The sequence below is a fragment of the Balaenoptera acutorostrata genome, chromosome 1 (assembly GCF_949987535.1).
Source record: "Balaenoptera acutorostrata chromosome 1, mBalAcu1.1, whole genome shotgun sequence".
Taxonomy (NCBI): domain Eukaryota; kingdom Metazoa; phylum Chordata; class Mammalia; order Artiodactyla; family Balaenopteridae; genus Balaenoptera; species Balaenoptera acutorostrata.
In genome coordinates, this window is record NC_080064.1 from 76,929,249 (window position 1) to 76,948,745 (window position 19,497).

At 33.6% G+C, this 19,497-nt stretch overlaps 1 protein-coding gene across 2 annotated transcripts in view; it reads right to left on the reverse strand.

The window, feature by feature from the left end:
• The window catches only part of SELENOF (selenoprotein F), a 37,878-nt gene that overhangs the window by 8,109 nt on the left and 10,272 nt on the right, over nucleotides 1–19,497 (reverse strand). For both annotated transcript variants that reach the window (XM_028164210.2, XM_007173054.3), the window contains exon 3: nucleotides 3,645–3,708. In XM_028164210.2, the coding sequence (XP_028020011.1) occupies nucleotides 3,645–3,708 (64 nt within the window). The remainder of the gene's footprint in view (nucleotides 1–3,644; nucleotides 3,709–19,497) is intronic.

The following is a 19,497-nucleotide window of genomic DNA, read 5'->3' on the forward strand; positions in this document are numbered from 1 at the left end:
ATCAAATCTGTCTTATGGAAAAGGTTTTTTTTTTTTGGTAGTTGTGTAGAAGAGAGAATAGAAGAAAAGGGAAAAGAGACAGGCAGGCCAGATAATAAGTAATTAATCCTTCCAGATACAGATGCTAAGGGGCTGATTAAAATCATAGAGAAGGCCAAAGATATGAAGGTTTATTAAGGAGGGGGAAGAGACACAACTTGGTGACTAACTGGGTATAAAGTGTGAAAGAAATATTGATCATGACTCTCGGGTTTCATGCTTATACTTTTGCTTGATGATACTGCCATTTGTGGAAACAGGGAAGAAGATGGTATACTTTTATCAGAGAAGAGGATTAATTTAGTTTTTGAACATGCTGGGTTTAACGCCTCTCTACTAAAAATGTAGGCCACAATCTATAGGATTGTTAGAAATGTAGAATCTCAGGATGCAAACCAAATTTACAGAATTACACTCTGCATTTTAACAAGATCCCCAGGTGACTTATATGTACAATGGTTTAAGATACTATGAGACCATGCAAGTGGAAACATCAATTTGCAGTCAGAAATATGGTATCTAAAAAAAGAAAAATTTAAAGATACGGATTGGGAGTCATCAGGTGAACACTGCAGTTGAAACTGAGGGAGTGGAACATCATTCAAAAGAATAAGAAAATAAGAACACAGACCCTAACTAACACCAATATTTGAAGTGTGGGTGGTAGATGAGATGCCAGGAAAGGAGAATAGAAAGACCTGTTCACACAAGTGAAGGGAAGAAGAGTTTCAAATGCTAGAGTCATGTTATCTCATTTAATCCTCAAAACAGTCCTATAAGGTAGATATTAACCGATTTTACACCACCTATTAACCCATTTTATAAATGAGAAAACTGATGAAGATAGTGCTAATGAATCAGTATTCCTTCCAGCAGAACTCCAAGGTAGCATCATAATCCTAGGCATCACTACCGGTCAACCAAAGTGGGTACGAGAGGCAAAAAGCTATTTGCTCTCAGTTCTACATTATTTTAAAATTCCTTTCTGTGTCTGAAGGTTTATGATTCTAATACAGAGGGTGGCAAACTATGGTCCATAGGCCATATTGGGCCTCCCTGATTTTATAAATAAAGTTTTATTGGAACACAGACACATGTATTCATTTAAATATTTTCTATGGCTGCTTCCATACTACAAAAGCAAAGATCAATAGCTGCAATGGAGACCTTGTTGCCTATAAAGCTGAAAATCTTTACTATCTGGACTTTTACAGAAAAAGTTTGCCAAGACCTATAAAATTAGGGAAAATTTACATTTTTTGATAGAGACAGACTACAGACATATCCTTATCATGGTAAGACTTATGCTTGAGAAGGAAAACATACTTACTTAACATCATTACTTTTGATGTCACCACAAGTGATAAAACACTAGGTCCAATATACAATGAGAAGTTTTTATACATACTGACTTTCCTACTTAACCGTAACATGGAAAACAAAAGTATTTTAGGAGGTATACCTGGAATTAGCTAAGGCATATGATCTGGGACTATTTTTTTCATAAACCCTGAGTTATTTAATGTGGATAAGACATTTCAAATTTTAAATCCTTCTCTCTTCTGGAATAATTTAACATTAATTTTTTCTGACGTTTTATGACGTGGCTAATTTAAATTAAGTAAACTTAAAAAAATGTATTACTTTCTCATGGGCTCCGAAAATATTGGTATTATACATAATTATATTAAATATGGTTATGGACTGTGGAATTAAACAATCTTTTTAATTTAAATAAGCTTGTACTAATTAAATATTTATACATAGAATTAAAATCCAATGTCTCAAAAGGAAAAGACAGTATGACTACAAATACCCACCAGTTTGATAATTTAACTATACATAAGAAATATATATATAGTTAAGTTGTAATCCAAGGATTAATAAACTACACTCAATCTTTTAAAGACTGAACTAGCAACTGCAGAAATTATTACCATGGACATAAGAAAACCTGATATCACAAACAGGAGGGCTAACTGCAAGCTACTCTTTTTTTTTTTTAAATTTTATTTATTTATTTATTTATTTATATTTATGGCTGTGTTGGGTCTTCGTTTCTGTGCGAGGGCTTTCTCTAGTGTGGCAAGTGGGGCCCACTCTTCATCGCGGTGCGCGGGCCTCTCACTATCACGGCCTCTCTTGTTGCAGAGCACAGGCTCCAGACGTGCAGGCTCAGTAATTGTGGCTCATGGGCCTAGTTGCTCCGCAGCATGTGGGATCTTCCCAGACCAGGGCTCGAACCTGTGTTCCCTGCATTGGCAGGCAGATTCTCAACCACTGCGCCACCAGGGAAGCCCTGCAAGCTACTCTTGACCTCGTGAAAATCTGAGTCACAAAAGATTATAAGACAACTCAGTAAATATGAATAATGAATATAATTAAAAAGCAAAAGCCAAAACTTTTTAGGAATAAGAACGATCACATTATCATTCAGAGAACTGATATAAAAAAAGCCAAACAACTCTGGTACAATACTGAGTTTAAGTGTTTGAGGCAAAATAAATCATACAGAGTAAAGAATTTTCTCCCTAAGCAGAAGTGGATGTTATATTCTGTGCTACATCAGAATATGTGCTTATTCTGACAAAGAATGTATTTAATTCGATGTGCATCTGCTCTGGATCTCATATAAAATGTCCCCAAGTCCCCAAGTTGCAATCCAAGGATTACATTTCCGTGCCAAATGAGCAATATTTTATTATAAACAATTCTAGGTCAGCAATAAAGGTAATGTGCTAATACAGGCAATTTTTTAAAATACTAAATCCAAAAAATTCTCTTGCCATTAAGTAAACAAGGCAAGAAATCATGGAAAAGGCAGCAGAAACAAAAACAAAATAAGGTATATAAATAGAGCACTTATGTGTTTTAGTTAAAAAAAAAAACAAAACCCAGAAAACAAAAAAACAACTTCATTACCTTCATAAAACTGATTTTCAGCTGACATGCAAGGATGGAATAGAAAAGCTTTAGTCCAAGTCTTTTTGGAGATACAGAGCTCCATTACTGTTTGTTGTCAACTAAAAGAATACACTTTCACAATTATCCTTTCACATATTTATCTTTAATTTCTGTGAAGATACACAGGATGACCTCCTGTGTATGATGACCTGATGACCTCCTGTATGACCTCCTCTCTTCTACACCTCAAGTTCTATGGTAATTAATTTTCTTCTTGATGGTTTGTTATTTTGTACACGTCTACTCTCACTTAATGCAGTTGTTCCTTAGGAGTTTTATATAAATGAGTTCACATTAAAAATGTTATTTAGAAGGATTACACTTCCACCTGGTAAAAGAAAGGCTCTCATAAAATTGGTACTTAGGAAAGTCTCTTCTTTTAAGAAAATAATCACCTCATCATGTGCTGTATTTAAATCTAAATTTCATATTTTATGCTTGCTCAGAGTCAAGTAACTTAGTATTCAACAATTATTATAAAACTCCACTCCCATGAAGACAAACGTAGAGAAAATTCATATACTGTTGAGAAAGTATAACCTTAAATATTCTTATTCTTTGGAATATTTAATGAAATTATTTTTGTGAAATGTTGATTTTAAATTATTAACTTAAATTTTACTAGAGTTGATTTTATATACCTTGGACTTGAGGGAACCTCCCCAATTTTCATCCACAGACTTCAAGAATAGCTCCTGCATACAGCTGCAAAAGGAAAAACAGGAGTTTAAAAAACTGGTTAATATTTTTAAAATGTAGTTATAAAATAAAATTTCATAGCACAAACATTACAGTTAAGCAGATATATAGATCAAACAAATGTCAGAAGAGAAAATGGAGGCCTAAGGGTATTAAATAGTCGAGGAGTTCAAGCCCTACATGGAATATTCTCAAACTTAGCCAAAAAGATTGAAGAAGATACGGAGACTTGACGATAAACTTGAATAGGTAAGCTGTCCTAGGAAGTTCTTCACAAAATTTTAAAGACTTCCCACAGGTTTTTTAGGATGCTAAGCTGAACCCAGGTATGTATCCATCTATTCAACATAAATAATGAGAATTCTTTTTGGTTGCTTTTAAAATTAAGTGACCAATGTTTTAAAATTAAACAATACAAAAACCCAATACCTTTAAAAAGTAATTAGAGTACTATGTAAAGATATTACAGAAAAGCCAGTAAGATCTCATTATAAAGAACATAAATGCAAATATTTCCCTTAATGAAATTCAGCTGAAATGGTAAACACTGCTTCTCTAGCTACAGAACCTGCATGTTCTCTTTAAAGTAAAAGCTCATTATAAAAAACTCAAATGCAATTTTTTTATTGCAATGAACTTGGCTGAAATAGATTCAGTAGTAAACATCACTTTTTTTGTGGAGGCAGAGCCTTGCTCATTCTTCTGGTAGTGACTTGGGAATGCTGTGACTCCGAGAAGGCAGGCAATCATAAGAGCATACTATATCCATTTTATTTCTTCTTAGCTTTTAGACTTTTTTAAAATTGTAGGTCCAAGAGCTAAAGATGGATTTTACTTTTCAAGTTCTAAAATAGCACAAAAAATCACATGCACTATGCATGTTTATTTTAGATACTTTGGAAAACACAGAAAAGCACAAAACAGAAATTTAAAAATCACCTTAATTCTAACTCCTCTCAAAATAATGACTTTTAAAAAACATTTTGGTGATTGTGGGCTAGATCAATAAAGTTCTTAAGTTTCTGAGGGGCACAGATACTAAGAGTCTGATGGAATTTGCTTTAATTCAGGTTACTTATGGACTCTGAAACCACTGATGGATTTCAGATTAAGAACTCTGATGATCTCTAAGATTTTTAAATAAGATTTTGTTAATCTTCGTTAGACACCTCGCACCCCCCCAAATCTTTAAAAGTATAAGGCCATATTACCAATAAGCTCATGAAAAGATGTTTCACATCTCTAATCATTAGGGAAATTAAATCAAAACCACAATGAGATACTACTTCACACTCATTAGAGGCTATTATCAAAAAAACAGAAAACAACAAGTGGTTGGCTAGGATGTAGAGAAAATTGAATCCTTGTGCACTGCTGTTGGAAATGTAAAGCAGTGCAGCCACTATGGAAAACAGAATGGTGGTTCCTTAAAAAATTAAAAGTAGAATTATATGATCCAGTGATTCCACTTCTAGGTATATGCCCAAAAGAACTGAAAGCAGGGACTGGAATAGTTATTCATATACCAATTATTATTCCCAATAGCCAGAAGGTGGAAGCAACCCAAATGTCTATTGACAGATGAATGGCTAAACAAAATGTGGTATACACATACAATGGAATAGTATTATTCAACCTTAAAAAGGAAGGAAATTATGACACATGCTATAACAAGGATGACCCTTGAAAACATTATGCTGAGAAATAAGGCAGCCACAAAAGGATAAATATTTTTTGATTCCACTTATATGAAGTACTTGGAGCAGTCAAATTCAGAGACAGAAAGTAGAATGGTGTTTGTCAGGGACGGGGGGGCGAGGAGTGGGGAGTTATTGTTTAATAACTGTGTTTCAGCTTGGGAAGATGAAAAAGTTCTGGAGATAGATGGTGATGAAGGTTGGACAACAATGTGAATGTACTCAATGTCACTGAACTGAACACTCAAAAACAGTTAAAATATTTAATTTTATGTATATTTTACTAGAATTAAGAATATAAAAAATATAAGGCCATATTAAAATTTGGTTATTAGATTTATCTTTTATTTCCAAGTTTATGATCCCTTGGAAACTCTAAGTGGAGATTCCATTACCTGGAAATACGATGGCATTTCTCTACACCACTGTTTCCCAAAATTCTTCATATCATGACGCATTGAAAACGGTAATACTTGTTTGGAGCACTGGGGTAAAAGGAAGTGGCTGCTTATAACTGGAGATGACTAGCCTGGGGGCCCCTGCTCACCCCAGTCTCCATTTGATTGTCCCAAGGACTGAAGGATTCAGTATCCTAGCACACTTGTAACCCATTCTCTGCACCACAAAACACGTTAATTAAAAATATTAGAGGGGCTTCCCTGGTGGCGCAGTGGTTGAGAGTCTGCCTGCCGATGCAGGGGACACAGGTTCGAGCCCTGGTCTGGGAAGATCCCACATGCCGCGGAGCAACTAAGCCCGTGTGCCACAACTACTGAGCCTGCGCGTCTGGAGCCTGTGCTCCGCAACAAGAGAGGCCGCGACAGTGAGAGGCCCGCGCACCGCGATGAAGAGTGGCCCCCGCTTGCCACAACTAGAGAAAGCCCTCGCGCAGAAACGAAGACCCAACACAGGCATAAATCAATAAATAAATAAATTAAAAAATGGTCCACATCAAAAAAAAATCTTAAAAAAAAAAAAAAAAAATATTAGAAACCTATTCTTTAATGAATAGGCAGCTCAGATGTGAGCTCCTCAAGGAAAATTTTTGTTGACCTCCTACTCTCTGTTAGGCACTTTCCTAGTAAACTTCCACAGAATTCTGCTCTTATCATAATGTACTATAAATATCCTATAACTTGACTGTGGACAGGAAATGTCTTATAATTCCCCCCAGAACTGGACACAAAGCTGTTGTTCAATATGTGTGTGCTGAATGGACAGAACTGTTCATTTAATGGAATTAAATGACTTTTTTCATCGTGTAACTTTAAAAATATTTCAAGTTCCTTTCACATACTTTGTAGATTATGCTTAGTTCCAGTCCAGGGTAAACAAAAAGAAAATGTAACTCAAAGCTGCCTAACATTATTAAAGTCAAATTCTAAAAGCATTAATTTGTGATGCTAGCTTGGCATTTTATTTATGATTTGTAGTGTTCATAGGAAAACATTTGTTTTTAGTGGTGAATAAATATGGTAAATTAACTACAAATTGTGGTAAATTTTCAATGCCTTATTAAGTAATCATAAGCATCTTTGGCAACACATACATTCATACACAAGAAAATATATGTTACTTAGAATTTATCAAGGGCATGAAGTATTATGAAAGGATTAAAAAAGGTTAAAACTTGAAATTTCCTTGAATTTCACCTTTAGCATTTTTACTTTTTAAAGTAACATCACTGGCATACAAAAATGCTGACCTTCAAACATTTGTGGAAAAATAACAATAGAAGAAAAATCAAAGCAGTAACAAGTTATATAACTTTTATATAGCAAGCTTATATTTTTGATACCAAGTTGGTAGGCCTCTTTTCTATATACATTAGAGAAGCCTTATTTGTATAGACAATCTAACTCTAGGCACTATTCCATTAGGATCATATTATACTAGCCCAAAATAATTTAAATGGAAATATATAGATACCTTTAGAAAAATATGAAAATGATGCACAAAACTGAATTTGCCCCTTGGGAATTCACACCTATTTCCATATTACTCATTACTGCTAGTTTTCCTAAACTTCTCATAGTGTCCTCTGGGTGGGAAGTAGAAATATCTAACTACTTCAGCTCTATAACTAATTTACCTTATTTGTAACAGGGTTTTTGAATATGCTAATTTCCCTCTCATTTAAAAATAAGTGATTTTTAATTTATTATTCTTAAAATAAATTTCAGCTTTGTAGTTAGCTAATTTTTTTGCAATTAAAAAAATACATTTTAAGCATTACGAAGATTATTATTTATACCTATCTTAATATTAAATTCTGTACAATTCATATATTTTCCTAATATTTGGGGACAATGTACTCCCTTCATTGTTGAAAGACTTCCCTGATAATTTACTTTTGGAATATAATGATTTTTTCCCACCTGACCAACCTCTTGTTATAAAATTTTAGTAAGGCTTTTAATGAGGTTTTCCCATATAGAAAAAGGCCAAAACCTTTATTTTGTGGTGATAACTTTGCTATAAGTCTAACTATGTTGCTATAACATGGATCAGATTAACAGTAAGACAAAAAAAATTGGTCTATGCTGTTTTCTACCAGATAGCTAGATTCCTAGATTAAGTTAATTTATAACACCAAACAAAGGCAACACATGTGAGTTACGTAAATTTTCTAAAGAATTTTTTTAAGGTGTTGCATTTGTTAACTTTTACTGCCACCATCATACCACCACCATCACAACAAATCTGTAAACCTGGTCCAAGTCAGAAATATTCTACTACTTTCCAATGCTGAGCACTTAATATATTTTTGTTGGTGATGACATCCATGGCTCTGAAGAAACATGACAGTAAGAAAACCTTGAAATAACTAATTATTTAAACTAAGTCAAACTAAATATCAAATTTTCATACAGCATGGTATTGTTAAATTAAACAAGGAGGCCATCACACTGAGGTGGTTCTAAGGCATTAGCAGCCTATATAACCAAACCCAAACCTAAACCTATAAATGGTTCAAAGTTAAGAAATAAAACCTAAAATAAACAATCACAAACAGCCAACTAGGCTTTCCCAAAAAAGGCAACCACTTAAGCTATAGCCAATCAAAAAATTTCCTTGCTTTGTTTCTGCATCTTCTCCATAAGTTTTGTCCCTAATTCCTGTTGGTGGGGCGCTCCTGACCACTTCTAGTTTGGTGTTACCCAATTTGAATTGATTTTTGCTCAAACTATTAAAAATGTTCATATACCTCAGTTTATCTTTTAAGGTACAGTGAAAAGAGCTTAAGTTATAAAACCAAATGTGTATGCGGGTCCAATTCTGGTTCTGTGACTTACAGGCAGCAAGTCATTCTCTTTGAGCTTCAGTTTACTGTCTGAACAAGAAATATTCCCTACCTTCCAGAGTTGCTAAAAGGAGTTAAAAAAAAAAAAAAAAAAGACAAAAACATGCAAAAAGCCTGGATTCTTTAGATGCTCAATAAGTAAGAATAGTGAATATTATAATACTTTCTTTCACACTATTGGTTATGTTTAAGGTGTGCACCCATTTTCACAGAGCTTAGGTAGCCCTGATAGCCTATTCAGGGCTATCATTCATTGTTCCTCTGTTATTAGAATAGCCACTTCAAAATTTCTCAAGCTTTCAAATTCAAATGACCTTAGAGCAGTGTTTTCAACCCTTACTGTATACCTGGATTACCTGAGAACATTCTGAAAATTACTGATCCCTGGAACCCACCCCAGTCCACGTAAATCAGGATAGTTGGGTTGAGATCTAGGCATCAGTATTTTAATTAATATTACTACTTTTAAAGCTACCCAAGTGATTGTAAAGGGCAGCCAGGGATGCCTTAGACTATACTCAACAATTAATGAGGCAAAAATTACAAAACAATCAAACAGTAGGCTTTTGCTCAAGAGACTAACCAAATTAATTCTAAAAGGTAAACCAGGTAAACACTGACCAGAGCAAGACAAATGCTGCAATACTGTTTTTCTTCTCATATGAAGTATCGCTTACAGTCATACATTCTTATTTTTGAAATCCTCTTTTATTTAAAGCAAAACTTTAGAAAAAAACTGAAAAAAACTTTGAATATTAAGTAGCAATATGATGAAAATGATCTAATGTTAGGTGAACAAAAGGAAAAATTTTGACTGCTGAACGAATTCAGATCTGAGGAGTAACTATTTTATAGGTCTTCTGAAGGTTTGCTCTTAAATAAAATGTAGGAATTTAAAAATAAGTAAGTATGGCTATAACATGATGAAAGCTAGGTATTATTTAGAGATCTTAAATGAAAACCTATTATGATACATTCAAGTATATGTGAGCCACTCTTTAAACATTAATTATATCCAGTGTAATTTCTTAAAGTCAACTTTACTCCTTTCACATACATCTGGTAGAGGAAAAATATCAACATATCATGCAGAAGCTGTTTTTTTAAAGCAAAATTTAGTCAGTTAATTCTCAAGGAAAATGTTTCCAACTAAAACTATGTCTAGTGATCTGCTGATGTTTTAAATTTTAATTCATTATTTATCAAGGTCATTCCTGTATTTTGTGATTTTTTTTTTTAAAGTGCCTGTAGTGATAGAAACAAAAAGCTACAATTACACATGGACAAATAACCAGGATACTAAATAGTTTGCGATCTTACAGTAAGCTTTTGTCAAGATTTTAGTTTGTCACCTTAAGTGTCTAAGGCAAATAGTGTATTTATTAACATTTTCATACACACACTGACTGATGGCATTCTTGCATAGGAACGATGAATGAATACGGAGGAATAGGGAAATAAGTTGGGTTTTACAATTTTAGCAAACCAAGCTGGTATACAATGCTCTAATATTATACCCCTGAGATTAAACTATTCATTTTTAGGTACCTTCTACCAAACTCTGAAAAAATATAAAACAACGACTGTGCCCAAGGAAGGTCCCTAAGTTTAAAACTTATTCTACTACACTATTAAACTGCTATTCTTTGAATCTCCTGTCTGACTTGAGATTGAGAAAACTAGAAACAAGCAAGGTAACATCTACGTTAATTTAAATTAGGCTCTAAAGAAGGTAGGAGTACACTGGGGGGATCTTTCCATAAAGATACAATTACTGTTCCACTAAAAAGCTCAATGAAAATGTACAAAAATAAAATAAAAATGTTTCTCTGACATCACCACAATCTAAATTAGACCATTTCAACTATGAAATTTGAGGAAAAAAACGAACGAGTCTCCTTTCGATACTGTGATAAGAAGTAGAATTTGTATATATACCTAAAACAAAGAGAATTTCATCAGCAAGAGGTTAAGACTGTAACTATTAGACTTCCACCTGGAAACAAATACACCCACAGATACAGACACACACACATTCCTATACATACTTCAGCTATACTTCAGCTACAAGTATGAATAATTCAGGGTATCATTTGGGAACAATGTATTCAATCCTACTAATACCTAGGGAATATCACACAATATAAAGAAATAACTTGACACAATGCCACTATATTTCCTGAGGCCAAAATATCCAAAGAATGGTAAAAATGACCCTAAGTTTGACTATCTTAGTAAGCAGTTTTTAAAATAAAACCAATTAGCCCCTTGGTAACATGTGTAAGTAAAGAAAACGGTAAAAAAAATTCAATGTATTTTTGCTCCTAAATGTTTGAAAATTGTAACGTATATCCCTGTTAACTTGAAAAACTGAGATCCTGTTAAAATACAGTTCAATATCCAACCATTCAACAGCCTCAAAAAATGAATATGAAAGTGTCATATATGGCAGGAAAACCTGCTTTTCAAAAGAGAATTCAATTCTTTGTGTTAGTGTTCCCACTACCACTCCAATACTGAACACTGTTTGTCATAAAAAAAGGGGCAATTATTATTATCTTTAAGAAAGGTTACAAATATCTGAAATAAAAAACAAGAGTTGGCTCAAATGATTTTATTCTATTAAAATTAATCACCTAATATATTTTAACTTTAAGAACAGATACAAAAAAAAGCCATAATAATCCAAAAGTTAAACAGTACACAAAAATTAAGAGCAACAATATGAAATTAGAACAAAAGAAACTAGGTCATTCCACACATTTTTATTTTTTGTGCACTCTTTGACAAGTATACTATCTATTTTAGAATTGACTATGGTACCCAGATAAAATTCATGGGCTGCTAAATTAAAACTTAACACTTATTTCTTCAAAAAGAAAACTGAAAAGGCAGTTTGGAGCTAAGGGTTGTATGCTATATTAAAAATTATCCTCTGTTGCTGTCCCTTTTCCCATCCACCACCATCGCCTTAAGGGGCTACCTTGTAGTTAGATGGAAGTCCTTTGTAGACTTATGTTGGGGTTAGCAGTTTCTCAAATAAGAACACTGGAAAGCATCCTCACTCATCCCTTTCGCATTCCAATCCAGTCAGTTAATAAATCCTGTGAGTTTTATTGCCTAAATCTATTTCAGATCTGTCCCTTCTCCATGTTTACTACCAGTGTGTTAGCTTAAGCCCCTGTATCTTGCCTCTGGAAACTGGCAATCTAAGTTCTTTTTCTGGCAACAGTATTCCCCTCTGCCCTGTCAACTATCATTCACAACACCAACAAAAGTTATTAAAATACAAATCTGATGTCAATTCACCATTTATAATCCTTATATTTTGTCCCCTGACTATAGGATAGAGTCCAAACTTCTTATCAAGGCACACTGGCCCTACTTACTTACCTATCGTTATCTGTCCTCATAATAAGCTATCTGATTTATTTTATTTTATTTTTTTAAATGTTTTTTTTTAACTTTATTTATTTATTTATTTATTTTTGGCTGTGTTGGGTCTTCGTTTCTGTGCGAGGGCTTTCTCTAGTTGCGGTAAGTGGGGGCCACTCTTCATCGCGGTGCGCGGGCCTTTCACTATCGTGGCCTCCCTTCTTGAGGAGCACAGTGTCCACACGCGCAGGCTCAGTAGTTGTGGCTCACGGGCCTAGTTGCTCCGCAGCATGTGGGATCTTCCCAGACCAGGGCTTGAACCCGTGTCCCCTGCACTGGCAGGCAGATTCTCAACCACTGCGCCACCAGGGAAGCCCCTGATTTATTTTAGACAGCCATCTCTCTCGTGATGACCCTGTATCTTTGCATTTACTTTTCCTTCGCCGGAGACGACCTTCTCCTAATTATTTTCCAACTTATTATAAGCATCAACTTCTACATAAGCAAGTGGTAATATTTACCTGGCCTGTCAAATGGTTATACCCTTCATTTTACGTGCTTTCATACCACATATTTTGTTTACAGCACACATCTCACTGAATCCTTGAAAGAAATCAATGCATCTGGAAAAATAATAAAAGGAAACAGTACAGAAGGGTATAAAAGAAGAAGTAAAAATTTTCCTTTGCCTCCTATCTCATTCAATAACTTTTAAACTGTTATTAGTTCTACTGGTCACTTCCATAGTGATTAATATGGTTCTATCTATAGTTCATGATTATGCCAACTTTAAGAGATTTATTGATTCCTTCCTCCTTACAACTTTTATGTCTAATTTTTTTAGCAGCTATAACATTGGATATTATGCTTTAGCCCAACAGAATATCCTGCCAACTGCATTCTAGTAGTCCAATTTCCATGTCTATTTCTTCATCTCCTCCAGGACAGTGACTATTGTCTTATTTTGGCATTCTCAGAGCCTATAGTAAGAAGTAATATTCAATATATAAACAGAAAGTTTATTTTGACTCTGAGGTAGGTATGTCTAGGAAATGCAGTTGTAAGACAGCCTGGAGATAGATTATGAATTACTTTAAGGATTTATTTCCCTTTTAAATATTACAGTCTGCAAAGGTGACAGAATGTTTTAACATGCTTAGATAGAAGCTGATCCTGATGTGTAAATACCTAAAAAAATTGACTACATTTAGTTTTCATATTAAAGGCAGAGAAATGCCACATCTAGAAAATATAAAAAATAAATTTAAATAATATTTTCAGTCCACTGAATAACTGCACAAAATAAACTTTAAAACTTTTGTTACACAAATATATGACACATATGTTTATTGCTACTTGTTAGCTGTATGACTTTAGGCAAGATCTCCATGCCCCAGACTCAGCTATGAAATGGAGATTATAATGGTAGTTACCTCATCGAGTTGCTGTGAGGATTATACAAGTTAATTCATGTAAAGTCTTGGAACAGCACCTTCATATTATAAGAACTTAATGAATGTTAGTAGCTATTATTATTAAGTAAATATTTATGTCATTATTTACTACTGTTGCTACTGAGGAGTCTTAGTGATTCTCACACTGAATTTGAACTGTTGCCAAACCTTATTCAGATTTGTTTTTTCTTAAAGCTTCTTTCTGGACAATGTTTTTATATTATAATTAGAATAATCTGTTGAATTAAATTTGTTTCCTTTGAAGAAATCAATTCATGTATTTGATGTTACCGACACTACAAAACTGAAGCTATTTTAAGCAACTGTGAAATTTCTTTAGCGACTACAATTTCATGCATAGTTAGCTTAACCTCCATTTCATCCTTCTATGTTTTACACACCAGTAGCATTCTGCTTTTGATAGGCTAAAGCTTAAAATTTGACACTGTTTTGCATAATGCTGTTTAAGCTAACTTAAATTACTCTAAAGCTGGCTACAGAATTTCCATGTAAATTGAAAATAACAAAATGTTTCAATGCTCTTTTATCAGAAATAAGAACAATTATGTGACTTACTTAAAATGTTTGGTTGGGCCTTCAATAAAGCCAAATTCATTAATATATTCTTCAAAAACACCAAGTAATGGAAGCCATTAAAGTCTGTGGTAAACTGAGGAGTAAAGATTTGGTAATTTTAAACAGAAACTAGTAATGGGACTGTGTTATTAAATTTGTTAACTATAAATGCAAAAGGGGCAGACCTTCAGAAAGCCTGTCTGGTGTTTTACATTTAACTCATTTATTTTTCTACAGTAACTCTGTGAAGTAGGTATTACTATTAACATTTTCAAGATGAGAGGCAAAACAGTGTCGATGTTTAAAAACTTGGGGCTCTGGAGTCACAGAGACTTGAGATGAAACCAGGTTCTGGAACCAGTTTGCTGGGTAACGTCGGGCAGATTACACCCTAGTTTCCTCTTCTGTTAAATAGGGGTAATAGTATTTACCTTATAGAGCTGTTGTGAGGATTAAATAGATAACATAGGTAAACCACTTAATACATAACCAAGGTAAAAAAACACTTAAAGCTGAGCCAATGTAATTATTACAACAAAACTGAATATTTTTAAGGGAAATAAAATCCTTCTATCAAATACCTGAACTGTTGAGGTATTTTACAGAACCAGTAATGGTATAATTTGGTGATCTGCAGCCTAGGTTTCTACTGATATTCTGTGAATAAGACCAAGATGTTCCAAAATTCAAATAAAAGAAATCTCAATCTGTAGAGTCTAAAAAAAAAATTCACTTCTAAGTTTTTGTCTTCAAAATTTTCTTAAACCTTTGAAATCTGTTACTAAGTATTATATTAAAAATTGAGCTCCACTTTATCAATGGTTTTGAATACTTTTTAGTAGCAAAACTTTTTCTCTTCAAATGCAATCTTCCATATGGCATTTTAAAATGATCAAAATGCTACACATTTTTAAAGTACAAATTTGCAGTATTTTCCTTATTAAAAATGTGTCAACCAAGGACTCAAAAAGTTGAAATCTAGGGTTATGTTTGACATAATTTACTTTTGTATTTTGCTGCACATAAGCAAGTAATTACAAATGGTCAAAGTTTTCATACTACTAATTATTTTATCATAAGATACTTCTTCTTGATTCAACTGATCCAAGAGCTTGAAAGTGGAATAACAGAAAATTTTGTTCCAAATTTTTATTACTGGCAAATCTAATAGTTCATGTTATATCTCTTATCTATTTTCTTTTACCCTATTTTTCCAATAGCAATAATTATTACACTATCCTCTGAGTTCTCCAAATTTGCTGTCTCTTTCTTGTTTTTTCTTCATCAGCAAATCAGATACTACTACTACTACTGTCATCACCACCAGCCCCAAGTACTTACCTGGTAATTATTATATGCCAGGCACTATTTTAAGCAGTGTATGTATATTAACTTATTTAATCCTCAAACCACCTTAGGAGATAGGAACTATTACTACCCCCAATTTATAAATGAGGAAACAGGCACAGAGTGATAAGTAATTAGTCCAAGTTACCAGCTTGAGTAGCAGGGGATCTGAACCTAGGTAGTTTGGTTTCAGAGCCTGTGTTCTTAAGCACTACTCTAAACTCCCCCCCCCCCACCCCCCAATACAATCAAGACTGAATGAACAGCAAATTAAGTTGAAATAAGTTGCTTATTGGTTCATATATATGAGTAATTCGGCTAACTGGATTCTTTTCTCCCAAAAGGTACTCTGGTTCGGTAACTACCCAAACTTTCAGAATAGTAGTTCAGAGATAAAGTAGGTGTGAACGCAAAAGGATAGAAAGTACTAAAAACCAACTAAGTAAAAATAATCTGAAAGAAGAAAAAAGCATTGGGACTACAAGATCTTAAAAAGAACAGGTACTAGCTAAGGAAATAGGGGCATATAACTAAGGAGAAATACAAAAGTTCTACAGTAACAATGTCTGGAAGAAGCTGAAATCATTAAGATATAAAAACTTAAATGAGACAGAGAAAAAAGCACCTAGCTGACAACATCAAGTTCAAATTCACAGAACTGGGAAGATTATAAAAATATGAGAAAAATAACCCATTTATTGAAATACTACATTTAATCTTATAACCCTTAGAAAATAGAAGTTAAAAAATTCTTAACAGAATCAAAATGATTTGATTGTTTGTTCTCACAGGAAAATCCCAGGAAACTCTTTTAACTGGATGGTCATGTACTCCTTGAAAAAGTATCTATTAATGTTTGTGATCAGACTGGGAACACTAAAAATTTGTGCTAAATAATTAACATCTCTTATTTTAGATAGATATAGGAAGCTTATGGTATCCTTATAAATAAAATACAGAAATGAAAATTCTATATTTATAGTTAGATGAACAATTAATGTTACTAATAGATGACTGACATCATGAAGACAAACTTTCTTATTTTTTATATTTAGGATATATAAATGAAATACATGAAAAAGGTATTTAACAAGCACCTACAAAGATCAAGTATATTTTCAACATAATTTTTTAAAAAAATGACCTTTTTTAACTTGTTCTTAGTAAAAACAGCCTTATTCAAGGACAAAAACTTATGAAATACTGTAAGCTAAAGGCTGGAGATTCAGAAACATGAAACATAGTTCCAGACTTCAAAGAGCATAAAACATTGGGAGAGAAAAAAAGCCAAACAACAGATACAATATAGTGGCGGTAAGTGCAAATCAAGGGTATCCTCAAGTGCTTTGGGAATACAGAGGTGTAGCTAACATAACTTGGAAGGGCCAAGGGTAGTGGGTAAGGAGGAGAAATTGGGGAAGACTTCCCAGAATAGGGGACACTTGAGCTAAATCTTTAAAATGGCTCAAGGAGAAGTGATTTACTCTAGTAATTGAGGAAAAAAAAAATAGCCTGTTCTTTACCTAAGAGCTGCTTCATCCACCTGCTCACTAGTGCAACTTTCCACATAGCTAGTGTGGCAGCTAAAGGTTCTTACATTCTTCCATAATCCTAGCTAATAACTGGTTAGTGACCCAACTTGAGCTAGTAACAATCCTTGTCTAAAATGCTTCAAAATTGTAAATGGGGAAGAATTAGTCCTTTTCTGGTGGGAAAAGCTATAAGATAGAAGACTCAGGAACTGGCTGTTATCAATACTATGTTTTCCCACCACAAGGAAAAAGTCAGTCAGTAGTGAAAAGAAGAATGGTCCCTCCCATTCCATCTTAAGATTCTATATATAAAAAGCTGAAGTCACTTATCCTACTTCATAAATATTAATAGCACCAAGAATTAAATATTTTTTTCTTTCATTAGTTTACCTTTTTTTACTTCAAGCTACAAATTAGTACGCTCCTCATAATCCAGTCAACATCCTTACTAATGTTTGTAAACTGTACCTAGGTATGTATTTATGAGCAAAACTAGTTAAAACAGTAGTAAAATAGCTTACAAAAAAATCTCCTTCTAGGTAGTATTTGTGATGCTTACTTAGGTCCTTTATGATCAAAATGGGGGGTGGGGGGAGAGAAATAAGACCAAATAAAAAGAAAAAAGGAATATCTATTTGCAGAATAAGGGATTTTGAAGACATTTTCTGCATTTATTATGAATAAGGGTTTTTTTTTTTTAACAGCAAATTTTATGTTTCTGCCTATCAAAGGCTAAATTCAGCCTGTTGAATGAGTAAATATTCGAAAAATGATTAGCCTCATCCCTGGACAGACCTATAAAGCATGCAACTAAGCAAGAACTAAAATGAGTATTCAGGTAACATTTCTTTATTATAAATTGCCAAAACATTCCTGCATATAAACTACAATTTTTCTCTTCTAAAGAATTTATATTCCCAATGATTTACACACACACACGACCATGTTTAAGTATTTTTAATATTTTTGATGTAAGGCACTAGTCTACATACCGCATATTTTTACTTTTATTAAAGTAGGACTAAATTAAACTATAATTTCAAAATTAAGCCTTAAGCCAGAGTTGAATGAGACAGAAAAACTATTATATATATTGTTACCTATAATTATGTACCAATAATCCAGAGAGCAATACTGTACAGATTAAATCAAGTACCACTTCTATACTTGAATGCATTTTGCATCTAAATGGAGGCTTTTGCCCGACATGCCTTACTTTTATATTTTCAGTACTATTTTAAGTGTTCTAGTTCCACTAGGCTTATTAAAAAAACCCATTCATTTATTTTGTACAACACTGTGCTAGCAAATGCTTAATGAGAAGTACATCTTACAGATTACGGGCAAGGACTTAAGAAAAAAACAATGGGTACAGTATAAAAGGTATATTAGGATACAGGCTCACTTGCACTTAGATATAATAATCATTTCAGTTTGTAATTAGGCATATATTAAATGGTGGACTACTTGCCTACTATTATTGCTGAAGAAGCAACACATAGCTCAGTTAATAATGAAAACTGAACAGGAACATAATGAATTTGCGAAGTGTGTGACTGAAGTTTGGTTCCACTAAAATTATACCACACGGACTTCCCTGGCGGTCTATTGGTTAAGACTCCGTGTTTCCACTGCAGGGGGCTCGGGTTCCATCCCTGGTTGGGGAACTAAGATCCCTCACGCTACACGGCATGGCAAAAAAACAAAAAAATTATACCATAAAACTGGTAATATTATAAAGAATTACTAAAGGGGCAATTAGTAAAAGCTTTTATATGCACTTGGTTTACAGTTTAGGCACATTTGATATCAGTCAAAGGGTAGACTTTCTCAACTTACCCTTAATTACAAAGCGGGTATGTGATAAAGATTATTTATTATAAAACACCCCTTGTTATTCAATCCTTGTAAGTTTGGTGTCTCACAAATAATCATTGTTAGCCGAGTAGTTGTACAGACCATAGAATAATAGCTTAAAGATGAGAGGATGAATCACACTTCAGCAATCTGTCCCATGTGAATATGTCATTGATAAAACAAAACAAGAAACAAGAGGGAAGGGTCCTACTAAACTAGTTAGGTCCTAGGTCTTAAATCTATTTAAAATCAAGTTTTAAAAACTTGTTTAGATTTTATTTACTTGCAATAAAGACTAACTTATATGTACGGAAATCTTCTAAACATTAAAATATATCATTGGTATATGTGAACCAAGAAAATGAAAAGCATGGAAGACTTGGAAGCCATTTGTGGGACACAGGAATTTCAGGTTTACAACTGAGAAATCAAGTGTAAATTCTGGTTGAACACTAACATGGTGAAAGCTTGTCGGCTTGTTTTTTTTTTTTTTTTTAAATTTTATTTATTTTTATTTATTTATTTTTGGCTGTGTTGGGTCTTCGTTTCTGTGCGTGGGCTTTCTCCAGTTGTGGCAAGCGGAGGCCACTCTTCATCGCGGTGCGCGGGCCTCTCACTATCGCGGCCCCTCTTGTTGCAGAGCACAGGCTTCA